This window comes from Vombatus ursinus, unplaced genomic scaffold (assembly GCF_900497805.2).
Source record: "Vombatus ursinus unplaced genomic scaffold, bare-nosed wombat genome assembly UNPS02005459.1, whole genome shotgun sequence".
NCBI classification, from domain to species: domain Eukaryota; kingdom Metazoa; phylum Chordata; class Mammalia; order Diprotodontia; family Vombatidae; genus Vombatus; species Vombatus ursinus.
Window position 1 is genome coordinate 13,573,503 of NW_020945237.1, and position 16,094 is coordinate 13,589,596.

Consider the following 16,094-nt stretch of genomic DNA (forward strand, 5'->3'; position numbering starts at 1 on the left):
CCCAGCTCCTCATGTATCTGTGCAAGGCTCGTTCTCATACCTGAGAAAGACTGCCAAATATAAAATCTGAATTTGATGTCTGAAAATACTAGTTGAAGTAAATAACAAATAGTTTACAGGTCACTATCAAAATAAATAAGACCCAAACGCTTGAAAGCAGTCAGCATATCTCATTCCAACTTTATAACTCCCCAAGGCCTAGAAAAGTGAGTGGTGAGTCTGCACATCCTAGGAGCTCAGTGCTTGTTGCTGGTGGAAGCCCGTTCATCATACAGTAATAGCTTTTTTGTGTCATCATAAGCTTCAGGAGGCATTCAAATCATAAGCAAAGCAGGAGAGAAACTAAGCAGATTTCTTATTGATATCAATAGTAGTCTAAAATAATTAGTGGTGTGAGAAGGCGGCTAACTGTATCATATAATGGACAACTGTAAAATCGGAGACCCTATAGCTTGCTAAGGCTACCATTCAAAGAACAGTTTGAATTTGGTATTTTTATATGTTGTAGACGCTACTCCAGTTACCGTCCACAGGTATGGATCTGTGATCTTATCAATACAGAAATTCCTTCCAGTGAAGCAGATTTTACAAGCTCTCTGCATCTGCCAATACTATTCAGCTGTCTTCCATGTCCTCTACAGCAAGTCTACCAAATGTACTGGCAGGCCTTCCTCATGCTCACTTGACATCCCACGGATGCCAATACAGCATGAAGGCTGCCTGTTGGTTCTCCAGAACCTACCATGTTACCAGACCATCATACATTTCATTTATGATCTCCTTTATAACAAGTTTTTCTCCACCATTTCTTGTTTCAGCTTCCTCAGGTCCACCTGTAACTCCATAGTGCCTTTTGAGTGATCCTCAGTTTGAATTCTTTGGGGATTATGGCGTTCCATGACCCCAGCACAACATATAAAAAGCCATGATCTCCAAAGAGACCAGCTATGCCAAAATGTTGATGACCTCTATAACAACTTGAATGCCTTAAACTAAAAAGAGATAACCCTACAAAATACATTATGAGATCACCTTTCAAAATCCTGGGAAAGAGGTGGCCCCTTTGTAAAATAGCTTAGGGGTCCAGAATTTTGGCTCTCAGCAAAATTTTTTTTTGGACCATTAGGACTAGACAGGAACTGTCCTGTATTTTCAAGGAGAAGGCCAAGCCTGTATGACACTTCTGTGACCATCCCACCCCTCCCTCTCACCAATCGCCCAACACATACACTGCCCTGAAACTCTACAACAAACCTATGCTCCAGGAGTACTTGGCAAGTGGCTCCCCAGTAGTAGGACAGTGGAATATAACACGTAACCCACTGGAGTAAAGAAGCAGAGTGAATGATGGAAACACCTGGGCAATAGCCTTAAGGAGGTAAGAAGAGTGCCACTATCAAGCTCCTGATTTGGGAGGAGACAAAGGATGAACTAATTAGTGTAAGACTCCAGAGACACCACATTAAGCATTTGGTCTCCTTAAGGCCGGTTCAGTTGCCAAGAGATCTGGTTGCAATATTGATTCTGAGCTGAATATTACATTTTAAGAACATGGGAGAAAGAATTTGAGGGAAAAGTTGGTGACATCAGTCTCTTCTGATTCCTAAAGGCCCCACCTATGACAGCATCACACCACTAACCCTTTCTAATTGCTCACTGTTTGGACTTGTATGGAAACACTTCCCTTTCCTGTGGCTAATCTGAGCTTCAGTGTCTGCATTTGCAAAATGAGGGAGGGAGCTGAACTACCCAAGTGCTAAAATCCCTCCAAGTTCCAAACCTACAATCCTGTTGAATGACGGATTGGGAATCTGGAGGACTTGGGTTCAAACGCTGACTCGTCTATTTACTGGCAAGTCACTCTCTGGAGGGTTTCCTTCTATAAAATTAGAGAGGGGAGAATGACGAGAGGACCTCTAAAGTCTCTTCCGGCTCTAGATCCAAACAGAAGACAGGCCTCCTAGTCCTATCTGCTCATCACTAAACACACCCTGGCACTGGAGAGTGCTGAGCCTGCGACAGAATATTAGTGTGCTGTAAGAAATGAGGAGCTGCTTGATTTTAGAAAAACACGGTGCACGGAATAATGAAAAGTGAGATGAACAGAAGCAAGAGAGCGTCGTACACAGTAACAGCAATGTTGTTCAAAGAGTAACTGTGAGCACCCAAGTTATTCTCAGTACTATAAATGCTCAGATCAACTATAAAGGACCTACTCCAGAGAAAGAACTGGTAAGTTTTACATATATTTTTAAACTTATATGTTAAACATATCAGTTTTACATATACTTATAAATCTGTGTCAAATGGTGGCCTTCTCTAGTATGGGGGTGGGTAAGGAGGGAAGAGACAGTATGGAACTTAAAATGTAAAAACATTTTTTTAAATTAAATTTTTAAAAGAGAGAGTGCTAAACCTTAGGCTTACTCAGTTCTCCCTGTTGTTGTTCAGTCATTTCAGTTGTGTCCAACTGGAGTGGTTTACCATTTCCTTCTCCAGCTCATTTTTATGGATGAGGAAGCTGAGGCAAATAGGGTTAAGTTACAGCGAGTAAATATCTGAGGCCAGATTTGAACTCGGGAAGGTGAGTCTTTCTGACTCCAGGCCCAGTTCTCCCTAAATTCTCCCTATTGAAATTCTACCCATTCTGCAAGGGATAGCTTAGACACCACCACTTCCATAAAGCACTCCCCTGACCCACCGGTCTACAAGATCTAACCTGAAGAGATCACCCAAAGCCTGCACCAGTACTAGCGCCCTGCATTCAGTAGGCACTTAATACATGTTTGATTTGTTGTAATGAACTGAGGAAGACTCCTTCTAATCACTTCAAGATCTAATTTTAAATGCCTTATTTAAATAGTTATTACAGCTGATACCTCCTCTTAATTAGCAAAATACTCCTACTGGTCTATTTTACCAGTCTTGATAACACAATGGACTGGAAAGCCATCGATTAAAATATCTTTCTGGGTCCTTCTCTTTCTCTCTATTACAGAGTTTCAATCTCCATCTTAAACAAGTCTCTTCCCAATTGCCTACATTTCTTTATTTTCTCATCATTGCCATTATGGTTGACTGCTTCAAATTGTCCCCTGCCTAATTAACTTTGCAAAATAAGTTGCATAAAATTATAAGTGAAATTTTATATGATACCATATGCTAAATTATACTATATAACTTGGATCCTAAAACACTGACAGCCCATTTTCTTAGATCTGATTGGATTTGCTCATTTAGGTTTCTGTTTGTTCATAGAAGAATGTACACTTTCAATGAATTATATAGCAAGCATACTTGAATTCTCTTTTGTAAAATATGTATAGGACCCTATCTATCTTTGGTATTAAGGGTGGTAAAAGCCAAGGAAAAGACAATTGATGCATAAAGCAACGCATGCTATTTTGCAATCACTTACAGAAGCTACAATGAATTCTAAACACTTTCTATAGTCTAGAAATTAAGAATTTTTTTCAAGAGCAGTATGATCACTAACTTATTTTTCCGTAGATTGAAAGTTCATATACTTTGAAAGTAAGGCAATAAGTGGTGCTGGGTGACAGCCCATAAACATACAGACAGTTATTACATAACAGCCAGCACATATGAATTGAAGTGTGAAATGCTCACACTTCATGGTTCTTGAAAGAAAGATTGTTAAGCTTATGGTGACATGGCAATTAAGTGCTATATATACAATGATGGAATGAAAACAGAATGTTTGAAGATTAAATTCCCACTTATTCTAAGTTTGGTAGTTCAGGCAAACTTATACTTACCTATGTAAGAAAAAAAAAATGTGTTGCCTGCCCACACTCAAAAGAGGTAGTAAATTTAATTTCTTTACTTCTCAATGGATTTTACAGGTGGGTTAAATCCAGTTCTCAGGAAGTACTGAGACTCCTACCTCAAAGATCTGAAAGGAGTGAGGTGGATTATCGATTTGCCTTGGCACCAGTACTCAGTTAGTGGCAGGGGGTTGCTTAATTTGCTCCTAACCTACCCCTCCCCCCCCAAGGCAAGAAATTTTAAAAAACAAATAACAATCTCTAACAAACTGAAACCGATTTCCCCCCAAGAAACGTCTGGTCTTTAGAAGAGAAAGCAGAAGTTCCCATTCTTCTTTCCACAGTACCTCTTTTACCCTGAAAATGCCCCAGCTCCTATAGGAGAGCGCCCTTAGTCACGTCTATCTTGAAATGACTCGGGGTTTTGCGCAAACCCAAAACAACGTTACGGTGCAAACTACTATGTTAGATGGGATAAAAACAAAACAGACCCCCCAAAACTACAGCTAACGAGGACTGGAACAAAACTCAGTTCAAGCTTCTTTGCAGAGGGCAGGGGGAAAGGGAGAATAAGGAAAAGGGTATGTGGGGAAGAAGATCTATCTAGACTAGGGTGAGCAATGTGATCACACTTCTGGATCACGCTTGGAAAAGGCACCACTGCCAGCACTTTGCTCAGTCCGTGGCATTTTCTTCCGCAGAGGGGAGGAGGAGCTGGAAGTCAGGGTGTGTGTGGTTACGGGGTCCTACACCAGGGCTCTCCCACCTGTCAAGGGGGCGGCAATGTGAGGGCAGCGGAGGAGTCAGAGGAGCAGGAGGGTCACGGGCTGGATGGGGCTGGTCAAGCCAGACCTGAAGAGGACACCGGGGGACCCAAGTCCCGCTGGGGTCGAGAAAGCGAGGCTCTTCTTCGACAGAGAAGGGGGGTCGCCTAAGGGTGGAGCTGAGTGCCGCCCCCAAGTTGGGGGCACAGGGTGAATCAGTCCCGCCTGGGGTTCCCCACTCACCCTGGCGAAGTGCACCAGGTCCTGCCAGCCCTAGAGCGTGGCAGTAAAGCCAGGGGCTGGGTGGCGCGGGGGAAGCACCGGTGCGGGGAGGCCAGGTCGCGCGTGGGCGCCCACGCGGCCCCGCTTACCTGCTGCACGCCGAGGAAGTGGTAGAAGTTGAGCTGCACCTCCTCCACCAGGTCGAACAGCTCCAGGTCCGCGCTCTCCCAAGCCCGGGCGGGCACCGACAGCAGCAGCAGCAGCAGCAGCAGCGGGAGCAGCGGCCGCCGCCGCGAGAGCCCGGGGCAAGGGGCAGTCATCGCGCGCGCGTGCCGGGCTCCCTCGTGCTCCACGCACGGAGCTCCGCGCGAACCGCGCCGCGCCGCGCGAGGGCCTCCTCCCCGCCGGGGACAGAACCCGAGCGCGGACGTGGCGGGCGCGCCGGCGGGGGAGAACAGAGACGTCAGACGCGGACAGCGCCGCGCGCGGGGTGAGGCGGCTCAGCCCGCGGGCGCCCGGGACGCGAGGGGCACACTCACGCTCTCGGTGCCCGCGGACCCTCACTCCGGGGCCAGGCCGAGGGGCTGGGGGAGCCAGCCGGGCTAGGCTGGGGGCGGGGAGGCGGAGGTCGGGGGAGGAAAGAGGCGTGGCTTTCGCTCGCCACAGCCTATCAGGAGTCTAGCTTCCGGTGATATCACGTCTCCTAGCAACCCCGGGAGAGGCTGACAGGACCGGAAGTGGGGGAAAGCCGGCCTCCCCAGGAAGACACCCGAAGGGCTCCGGGTCTCCGGCCTCCCTCGGCCCCGCCCCGCCCCCGCGCCTCCCAAGCTGTACTCCGAGTCTTGAATGGACGCGGGAAATTGAAGGCATTACTCAAATACCTGGCACATTCCCCCCTCCCCCAACGCTCTTCCTTGACATGTTTTCCCTTCCTCAGATATTTTAGGTTTGGAACAGGGCCTTCATTTTGTCCGTGTCACGCGCCACCTCCCTAGCTTCGCAAGCGCCCCCCCCCATCGCCCCAAGTTCATTAGGACCCCCGGGGCAGGCTGTGTTGTTGTTTGTTTTTTTAAGTGACAAGTCAAGTTTCATTCAAACATGTCACCCACCCCGAAAAGATTCCACCCCAACATCCCCCGCCCCCAAGTAATGATACTCCATGACCTTGATTGGATCAGTGTTTAAGAATCACCCGTAATAGCAACGGAGGTTAGGGTTGGGTGGCCCATGCAGGGTGGACTTGAGGGTCAGGCGGGAGAAAAAGGGCATTGGTGGGTGGTAGGATTGTGGAACCAAGGCTGAAAGTTTCTCGAATTATCATTCTGGGATTTGAAGGAGAGACAGAGACAGGGGTTGGTGGAGAAAGACAGAGAGCGACAAAAAGAGAGAGAGACAGAAAGAGACAGACAGACAGACAGAGACAGAGATTGGTGGGGAGAGACAGAGACAGACAGACAGAGACAGGGATTGGTGGGGAGAGAGAAAGAGAGAGACAGAGACAGAAAGAGACAGACAGAAAAAAAATGCGGTGGCACGACGGGAGTTGTATGCTTGTACGCAGTCTCGTGGGAAATGTAGTCCTCTCTCCTCTATAGGGCATTTCCCCTCCACCACCACCACCACTCATCCTCGTCTTTGCAGAAGAGGTTGAGTAAGAGTTTTAGGAAGTTCTCAGTTCCTGTGCTTCATGATTTTCCACCTCTCCTCTCATTCTACGGAGGTCATGTTGATTTCTTCTGAGGCTTCTTCCTCCTCTCTGCTGCAGTATCTTGATTCCCCTCCCCCTCCCATCCCCTCCTGCTTTCTCTTTCTTTTGCACAACTGGTCACTCTTGTTCCTGGTTAGACAGGGCCTGACCAGGACCTCAGAGAAGATCCAGAATGCTGAGGCACTTTGCAAAGTTGAAAGTCTGATTGATCTCATTTTGGATCCAGGCTGCTAGACCACGCTGAGCAGGAACATGATAAGGCTAATTTTTCTATCAGCATAAGAACATTATATTTGATAAAGGTTAGAAAAATACTTGAAATGTGAAGCAACTCTGATACATTCTTCCAGTTTTTGCTTGGCTATATACCAATCTTTTTTTCCATGTTAGGTGTATGTCACTTCTGTAGGACAAATGTGTATCTAAAATGTATTAAGATTAAAAGTTTGTCCATTTAATAATATTGTTAATGTATTAGATGGCTCACTATTTAAAGGAACATTGGTGAATTATTTTGTAGTGTGAATACCCACATGGTATCATTGAAGTGGAAAGGTGTTTCCCATTTCTTTTGAGGTTACTATCATCCTTCCAGTCACCCTAGGTGACACTTCAGTATCATCCAGAACTTCTTTCTCACTCAGTTTGCCTATACAATCATATACAATCTTGTCATTTCTCCCTCTGTAACATCTCTCACATAAGTCCACTTTTCTCCATTCACAAAGCTGACACCTTAGTTCAGCCCCACATTGCTTTCTGTCTGGAATATTGCAATGACTTCCTAGTTGGTCTTCCTGCCTCAAATCTCTTCCTTTTCCCCATAATTGATCCTACACACAATTGCCAAAATGATTTTCCTAAAATGAAGATCTGACTTATCATTACCCTGACCTCACACTCAGTAAACTACAGGGCTCCCTATTGTCTCAAGGACTCAATTTAAACTCCTATGTTTGATATTTTATACAGGTACTGGTTTAGACCTGATGAAGCCTGCTTCAGTGGTTCCAGCTCAATATTGGAGTGAAAGGAAGCACTTAAAGATCACATAATATTTCACAAAGGAAATTTAACTATAGATACTTAACAATAGATTGTAGACTATTCAGTAAGGATATAGCATTGGTTCAGTTTGACACAGCACCTTTCTCATTTGCCAGAATGCGTTGCCTTATAACTTCCTGGTCAATGAAGGATAAAAGCCCAGCCCGGGGGTAGTAACAAGCCTGAGGAGTCCCTGACTCATCATGGGCTAGGTTTTTATCCTTAGTCAACCAGGAAGCTATATCAACAGTTCAAATATTAGACCCCTGGACCACTTCTCAAGGATGGTTTTATTGCACTTCAGAAAAAGAAAAAAAACTAAACTAGCCAATGTGAGTAGATATAGATGCTACATTACCTTTTCAATCTAATTACAGTTTACTCCTCTCTGACTCTCTATGGTCAGAGACTGTCCAGACTTGGCCTCACGCAACAGACAACCCTTTTGCACTGACTGTCTGACATTCCTGGACTGCTTTCCCACCTCACTTTTCCCTAACTTCCTTCTAGAGTTAACTTTGACTGTATTTTCAGCAAGAGATATTTTCTAATTTTTCCTACCCCATTCCCCAATTCCACCTGCTAATGCTTTCCCTTCTGGAATTATTTTCCATCTATTCTGTTTGTATCTTGAACGTATGTTGTTATTTACATGTTGTCTTCTTCATTAGCATGTGAGCTACTGGACAGCGAGCAGGGATTGTTTTTGCCTGTCTTTGTCCCCATACACTCTCTCCTCATCGTTTTTTCTTGGAATCCTTGGCATCCTTCAAGACTCAGATCAATTACCACCTCCTGAAGTAAGCCTCTTCCTGGTCCCCCTAATTGATAGTGTGCCTCCCTCTATGATACTTTGTATCTGCTCTGTATGTGTTCTGCATTTATCTGTATACCTGCATCTTATCTCCCCCATTAAAATGTAATCTTCTCTAGGGCAGGGTAGGGATTTTCACTTTTGTCTCTGATTCCCTACACTTGGCATGATGCCTGGCCCATAATAAGTACTCAATATATACTTGATTGATTGATCTAGTCCTGCTCTCTGAGTTTATAAATTGAGAAAAACCAAGTCCATAAATTAGGTGTTGTACAAAAAGTTCACACTTTGTGTGGGACCATTCGATTTGTGAGAATAGAATCATAAAAATGTTAGGACTGAAGGGCTTTTAGAAACCTTCCAGTCTCAAAGTGTTTAACCAATTTTTGTGTCATGTTCCCCTTTTGTAGCTTAGTGGAGCCCTCTTTAGAATAATGGTCTTAAATGCATGAAATAAAATATATAGGATTGCAAAATAAACTAATTATATTGAAATAAAGATGTATTTTTTCCCCATTCAAGTTCATGGATAGCCTGAAATCTATCCACAGTCTGTGGATCTCAGATTAAGAAGCGCAGATCTAGTCCATTGTTTAATTCAGATTAAGGTTCTTTCCCTTTTAGGGTAAATTTATTGATGTTTGGCTTGGTTTGCTTTTCCACTTGGACTTGGTTTTGGGACTTGATATTTATGGGGTATATTTCCTTTTCTTTTTTTTTTCTGTCTCATTGATTCATTTCAAAACCAATAAGTAATACAGAGATTATTTCACAGTCAGTGGCTAAATTACAGATTTTCGGAATGTTAGAGCTATAAAGAACTATAGAAATATAAAATCATTTAGATCAACTCCCTCAATTTGTAGATGAGGAAACTGAGGCCCAGAAAAGGTAAGTGATACACCCATTAGATTGTAAGCTCCTTTTGAGCAGGGATTGTTTTTGTCTCTTTTTGTGTCCCTAATGCTGCCTAGTAAATAGTAGGTGCTTAATAAATGTTTTTTAAATTAAATTGCATTGATCCCAAGGTCATATACTTATTACCTGGCAAGTCAAGGACTCGATGTCTTCCTAGGAGAGGTTAAGAAAAGGGGACATTTCAAATATTCTCTTTTGAAAACTTCAATAGATTTTATTCACATATCACCTTCATTTCCTCCTGTGTCCTTCTCAGGCCATCTCTCAGAAAGCCATCCCTTATAAAAAAGAACAAAAAAAAAAGGGAGGAAGGAAGAAAGAAAGAAAGAAAAGTTTGGCAAAACCAATTAACATACAAAAACTGGTACTGTGTGCACTATTCCATACAGGAGTGACTTATTTCAGTAGAGGGGGTGGGGTGGGTAAGGAAAGATATCTTTTCGTACATCATTTTTGGGGCCAAGTTTGGTCATTATAATTTTGCTACATTCAGTTTTCTCTGTTTTTTTGTTTTTGTTTTTGTTTTTTGTTCTTTCCTTTTACTTTTTTTTGAGTCATTGTGTATGTTTACCTAGTTGGTTGCTTTAGTTTTCATCAGGCCATATGTCTTTCCAAGCTTCTCTATATTCATCATTTCTTACAGAACATTTAATTTTCTCCTTCCCTATTTTCATGTATTTTAATTGAAGTTCAAGTTAACACATATTTATTAAGTACCTATTTTGTCTAAGTCATTATGCTATGGGTGGGGAATACAAAGATAAAGAATGACCCAGTCCCTGCCACCAATCTTCATTTTTTTTTTTTGGTTTTACTTTCTTTCTCATTGTCTTTCTCATTTTTTCTGTTTTTCAAAGTGAGGATGAGCCTAATATAAATGCCTTTCTGGAGAAAGACTGGGAAATCTCAAGGTTTTTTTTTTTCCTTTCCTAAAAAGAATCAAATATCTCCAAAGCTATTTTTTTTTCCTGAAGTCACTCAGTCAACAGGCATTTATTTAGCTCCTACTGTGTGCCAGGCACTGTGCTAAGTGCTGGTAATACAAAATATAAAAATTTTATACTCCATCCCATTTCCTAAAACATGCTAGTCCCAAAGCTCAATTTGGTCACCTAGCATCATGAAAACATGGCTGGCATGTTTATGGAAGCAGTATAACATAGGCAGAACTCATTCCATTGCTCTCTCATTCTGCTTTCTAGGAGAACTGGGAGGGAATGGCTGTAGCAAAATTATGGTTATCTTGGGTTGGAAGAGACTTTAACAAGTCACCTAGCTCATCCCATCCACCATTAGACTGAATCAAATTCAAGTACCTTAGGAAAATTTGACTATAGCATATCTGTTACAGGTAAAATAGAAAACCTTGGCTAGTCTTGGCACAAATCAGAGAATTCTGGCTCATCTTAAATCTTGAAAAAAAAAACCCTCAAATAGGGCTTATGGTTAATTGAATGTGGGATCCATTGCTGACCTTGAATTGTTTCATCTATTCACATATTTGTCCAACAAACATTGATGGGATGCTCAATATATTCAATAGCAAAAGCTTCCATTGCTTCAAAATATTCTGCTCACAACAGCCCTCTAAGACCGGTGCAGAGGGGCAACATGATGGTGGATAGAAAAGGAGCCTTACAGTCAGGGGGGCTTAAGACTCCTTATCTTTGAAAAAGGACAATAATAAGGCCTGCCTCACAGGGTAGCAAGACTCAAATGAGATGATGTATGTAAAGTGTGTGCGGAGTGCTTTGTAAACTTTAAGCTCTTCGTAAATGTCAGCTATAATTACTAGCCTTGTTTTAGAGATGCAGTGCACAGATATTTATTAAGCACTTTCTCTGTGCTAGGTACTGAGGATAAAAGGACAAAAATGAAAAAGAAAAGACCCTCCCCTCTTGTTACTTACAGTCTGTGGAGGGGAGGGGAAACAAGGACCGTAGATCTAATTCTGTTGTACTTTAAAGGTTAGCTTGTCCAATACTATAATTTTACAGATAAGGAAACTGAAACCCAGGTAGGTTAAATTACAGTCACAGGTTACAGAATATTTGAACACAAATCCTCTGCCCCCAGAGCCAGCATGTCATGCTCCAGATAAACAAATACAAATGATAAATACAAAGTAATTTTGTGAATGAAGAAACCAAGGAGTATAAGCTCACGCAACTAGAATGGGTAGGGCTATGATTCAGTCCTAAACCCTCTGACCTCAGTGCCAAAGCTCTTTCCACCAACCCGCTATCTCTGGGTAGCTCTGTTCTGGGGGTACATCTCTGTTGATCATTCTAAAAGAAACAGATCAGCCGCACTTCTGCAGATAATGTTAAAATTAGCCTAGCAATATAGCAGAAAAAGTTCCTAGCCATACTACACTCATAGTCCTATAAATATGGAAAACAAATTCTTATCTATAAGAAGATCAAGTCTATTTCTAGGGGTTCAAATATTGCCTTTTTAGTTTTAAACTTGTGTCATACTTGTACCCTTGTCCCAGCACACAGGGTTACTTGAATTTACGAAATTGTTCCAGGCACCAAAGGCCTGCCTGTTTTCATCTATTTTCTTATCTGAGCTCAGTGAGAACATGCTATCCATGTTTCTTTTTCTAAATTCAGTTTCAAGGTTAAAAGATAGAGGCTGACTTAAAAGCACAATACTCACATGCTTCCTTGGCTAAGGAGAAAAAAGTCCCCAATCCATATTCAATTATTTGATCTCCAAACACCCCAGTTGGTCATTATTCTCTCCCCTTGAAGCAGCTGCTATGTTTCCAGATAATGATGTTGCCAACTTCATACAAACTTTAACCTACGACAATAAAATCTGCCATTTCTTCGAACATCTTTGCCAGTTCCAGTCGTATTTAATTTGTCCAAGGGTTCCGTCTTCACTCACATTAGTCTTTAGACTTGAAAATGTGCTGTTTTCTTCAGTTCCTTTTACTAATGATTCCAAATTTACTAACCTGGATATCCTCCTTTCAAGACTTCTCAACTCAGCTCAAGCACAATTCTTGTGTTTTCCTCCTATACAAGAATGCTAATTAGCCTGCAACCAAGGAATTTAACAAGGTTCTTCATCATCTTTCCTTTCACTCTGAAGGGCTTGGTTTTGGTGAACTGGCCTGGGGCCCTGATCTTGTTTGGGATGCCAAATTGAGGCACAAAGGAAAACAGAATATAGAGTCTGTGCACCCTAAGAGCAATTGCTAATGCATTAATTTTTTATGTGGAACTACCAACTCACATGAAAGCATATGATTGGATTTATCAAAAAGCAGACATTATTTTAAAATCTGGAATTGGAAATGAGCCACACACATAATCAGATATTCATTGGTTCAGGATAATTAGTCACAACCTGTAGGGCATTAGAAATTTTAAATTTGTTGCCCTAAATGTAAATGTTATGCAAGGACTATGTTATTTTGGTTATTTTCATAACTTCGCCTCCTTCCTGCTCCCCAACTCCACCGATTTCCATATGTAATGCTTGGGCTAATTTAGTTGGTAGTATTTTTCTTTCCACTAAAGTGTCTCCAACTGTAAGAAGCTAAAAAAAAACCCCCAAATTCCTCAACTTTTCAAAAGAATTTTAAAAATAATAATCTCACCACCAGAGGGCAAAGAACAAATACTGTAGGCACAGGGGATCTCCACTTTCTAGATGAATGATGTTAACAAGGTCTTCTCCTATTTGTAAGGACTTTTTTTTTAGGGTTAAAAGGTGAAGAGTCTCCAAAAGAAAGGTGCTAATTCTAAAGTTAATCTATAGATCAAGAGACTTCCTCGTTTGTTTTATGAAGAAAAAAAATCCCTGATAGAATATCATAATCTGAGTCTGATGATCTTCCTCTTTAGACTAATTCTGGGACCATTTTTTTTCCTCTTTAAAGAACTTTCCCAGATCTCCTTGAAAGAAAGAAGGAAACAAACAAATAAGTGAAATCCCAAAAAGAGGCAACTTGAGGTATTAGATTCAAGGCTTTAGAGCCAGGGAGACCTGAGTTTGTGTTCTGCTGAACGTATATTATATATAGTAGCTGTGTCACTGTGATCTTATTACTCAGGCAACTCCCTAATTACAAAGGAGTTGCCAGGCCATATCTCTTCGATGACAGAAAATACTCTAAATCCTTAAAAGGTCCACAAGACAACTTCTGTTTTAGGACACCCAGAAATTAATAAACTTAATGTAATACTGATTGAGTCTTCAAATATAGTACCTATTAATTTGCTTTTGTTGAACTGAATTGAAGATTTGTGATAGATATATTCCAATTCATCTTCATAACAATAATTGCACATATATTTCTCCCTGAAATTGGAGTAAGCAGGCCTGCTTTTGCATCATGCATTGTTATTGGCTTAAATGTGCTTTATAGATGAGGTCATCTCATTCAGTTTCCTGCCATTTGCATAAATGCATCCTCCTTCAGTATCTCCGAGAGGTGGCCATTCAGCCTCTGATTAGACATTTCCAGTTATGAAGAATTAATGCTTCAGGAGGCAGCCACTTTGGGCAACTTGAATTATTTGTTCTTCTGTACATAGATCTGAAATCTACCTCTAGGTAACTTCAATCCATTGGTCTTGATTTTTCTCTCTAGAGCCACACAAAATGTCAATTTTCCCCTCTAGATATTTAAAGAAAACTCTCATTGCCCCCTTGATTTTTAATATTGCTCTGCAAATCACAGCATTGTAGCCCTGATACACAGATTGGAAATTTGGGCTTCTTTCCTCCACTGCTTTTAAAGCTTCCAACTACACCCAAACATATCACTCACTTTATTTCTTGAGTAAGTCATTTGAAGACTAGCTTTATTAACAATCCTTTCACATACACTGCCCTTTCCCACCCCACACCTTCTCCCTTGGTATTCAAAAATTCTCAACCATTTCATATCATAAAAATAATTGCCAAAATCTAGTATATGAAAAATAATTGCATTGATTTATCTTTCTACTTTTTAAAGTCTTTTTGCAACAATTATCCTGCTTCACTCTTTTAAGCCACAATGGTAGCATAGTAGATGAAGCGCTGGGCCTGGAGTGAGAAAGATCTGAGTTCAAAGCTGGCCTCAGATGCTTATTAGCTGTGTAACCCTGGGCAAGTCACTTAACTTCTATCTGCCTCAGTTTTCTCATCTGTAACATGAGGATAATCCTAGTACCTACCTCTCAGAACCTTTGTACAGATAAAATCAGATATTTGTAAGGTACTTTGTAAACCTTAATCCTTAAGGTATTATTTAAAAACCAGCCATTATTATTATTATTATTATTATTATTTCTATGAGATTTGCAGAGCAAGGTTAGATCTTCCCATTTTATAGATGAAGAACTTAAGATCCCTGGAAGTCTAGCATAGATAGTCGATTTCCAGGATTATATTAGTTTGGTAGAACTTATCAAAGTTTGCATTTAGCTGGTGTAGCCCTTCGGGATCCATGGTCTCCTAAGTGGTAAGCCCTTTAAAAAAACCCAATAACCTATTTTAAGGTCTCTGGAATCTTTGCTCAATTTAATCTGATGCCATATCTTAAGTCACAGATGCTTCAGATCATAGATTTGGAAAAACTTAAATGTCATTTAGGTCAACCTTCTCACTTTACAGAGAAGGTAACTGAAGCCAAGAGAGGTTAATATACACACAATAGCCAAAAGTACAATGCACTTTTTCTCCTGGCTTGCAGTTCATCCAAAGTGAAGCTACTTTGGTAAAGTAATTAAAACTGAAGGTCTTAGGTGAAACAAAATTTAGGATCTTGAACACAAAGCTGGCAGAGAAAAGGAAAAGGTACATTTCTTTCTTTCTTGACAGAAGAATGAAGGTATTTTTCTCAAAGGTTTATATAACAGCACCAGTACATTAAGGGTCTGTGGTGGGGTGAGGGATGAAGAACTGGGTAGATTGAGCCTTCAGGCTTTGTATATTGGCAGTGTGACCCTGGGCACTTGCTTTTCTACCTCAAAACCTAAAAATCGTACCTACCCCAGGACAGTTCCTAAGTGGAAGGGAAGAAAGAGGGAATTTACTTTTCTCTCCTTTCATTCACCATTTTTATTGAAGTGAAATCAAGTTAAGTGTCAAGGACAGTCTTGAAAGAGATTAGAAGTCAAAAGAGTAGCCTAAAGTGGTTGAAGGGAAGGGGATTGATCAGTCCTACCAAATTTTAGTGATGGTGAATTTCTAGGCTGATTGTGTCTATTTTGTCTATTGGTCATTCCCACCCCCCACCCAGCCCTTCTTTTTAGTTGTCTGCTATTCTAAATTACTGTCTAGGCATCAGCATTCCAAGATCTAGGGACAATTAGCTATGCCTTATCTGTCCATTGCTTTCACTGTGAGTGACCTTGAAAGGAGACAAAGAGTAGCGAAAAGTACCATTTCAGGCTGCTTTGGGACCACTTAAAAGAGGCATAGGGTTTGCCGTACACACACACCCTATCCAATTCAAACACTGGTTAGTTCAAGAAGCTTTGTAGGACAGGAAAATAACTCTTCCCCATTTAAGCACATGATTTAGGGGCTTAGTGGCTTATTGACAGGGATAGTATAATAGACCTCCATTATAACTTGCACAAGACACTCCATTTTTCCTGACTCCAGAAATTTTCATTGGCAGTCCTCCATGCCTGGAATTCTCATCTCCATCTCTTGGCTTCCCTAGGTTCTTCCTTCAAGTCCTAGTTAAAACCCGACCTTCTATAAGAAGCTTTTCTCAATCTCCCTTAATGCTAATGCCTTCCTGTTGTTATCTCCTATTTATCCTGTCTATATTTTGTTTTGCAGCCAGTTCTCACTTAGTGTAAGTGGACCAT

At 41.4% G+C, this 16,094-nt stretch overlaps 1 protein-coding gene across 1 annotated transcript in view; it reads right to left on the minus strand.

Moving 5' to 3' along the window:
* DNAJC1 (DnaJ heat shock protein family (Hsp40) member C1) overlaps window positions 1-5,094 on the minus strand; it is a 251,823-nt gene extending 246,729 nt beyond the window's left edge. Inside the window, exon 1 of the mRNA XM_027847908.1 lies at window positions 4,924-5,094. Coding sequence (XP_027703709.1) covers window positions 4,924-5,094 — 171 coding nt within the window. The remainder of the gene's footprint in view (window positions 1-4,923) is intronic.
* Window positions 5,095-16,094: the final 11,000 nt, after the last annotated feature.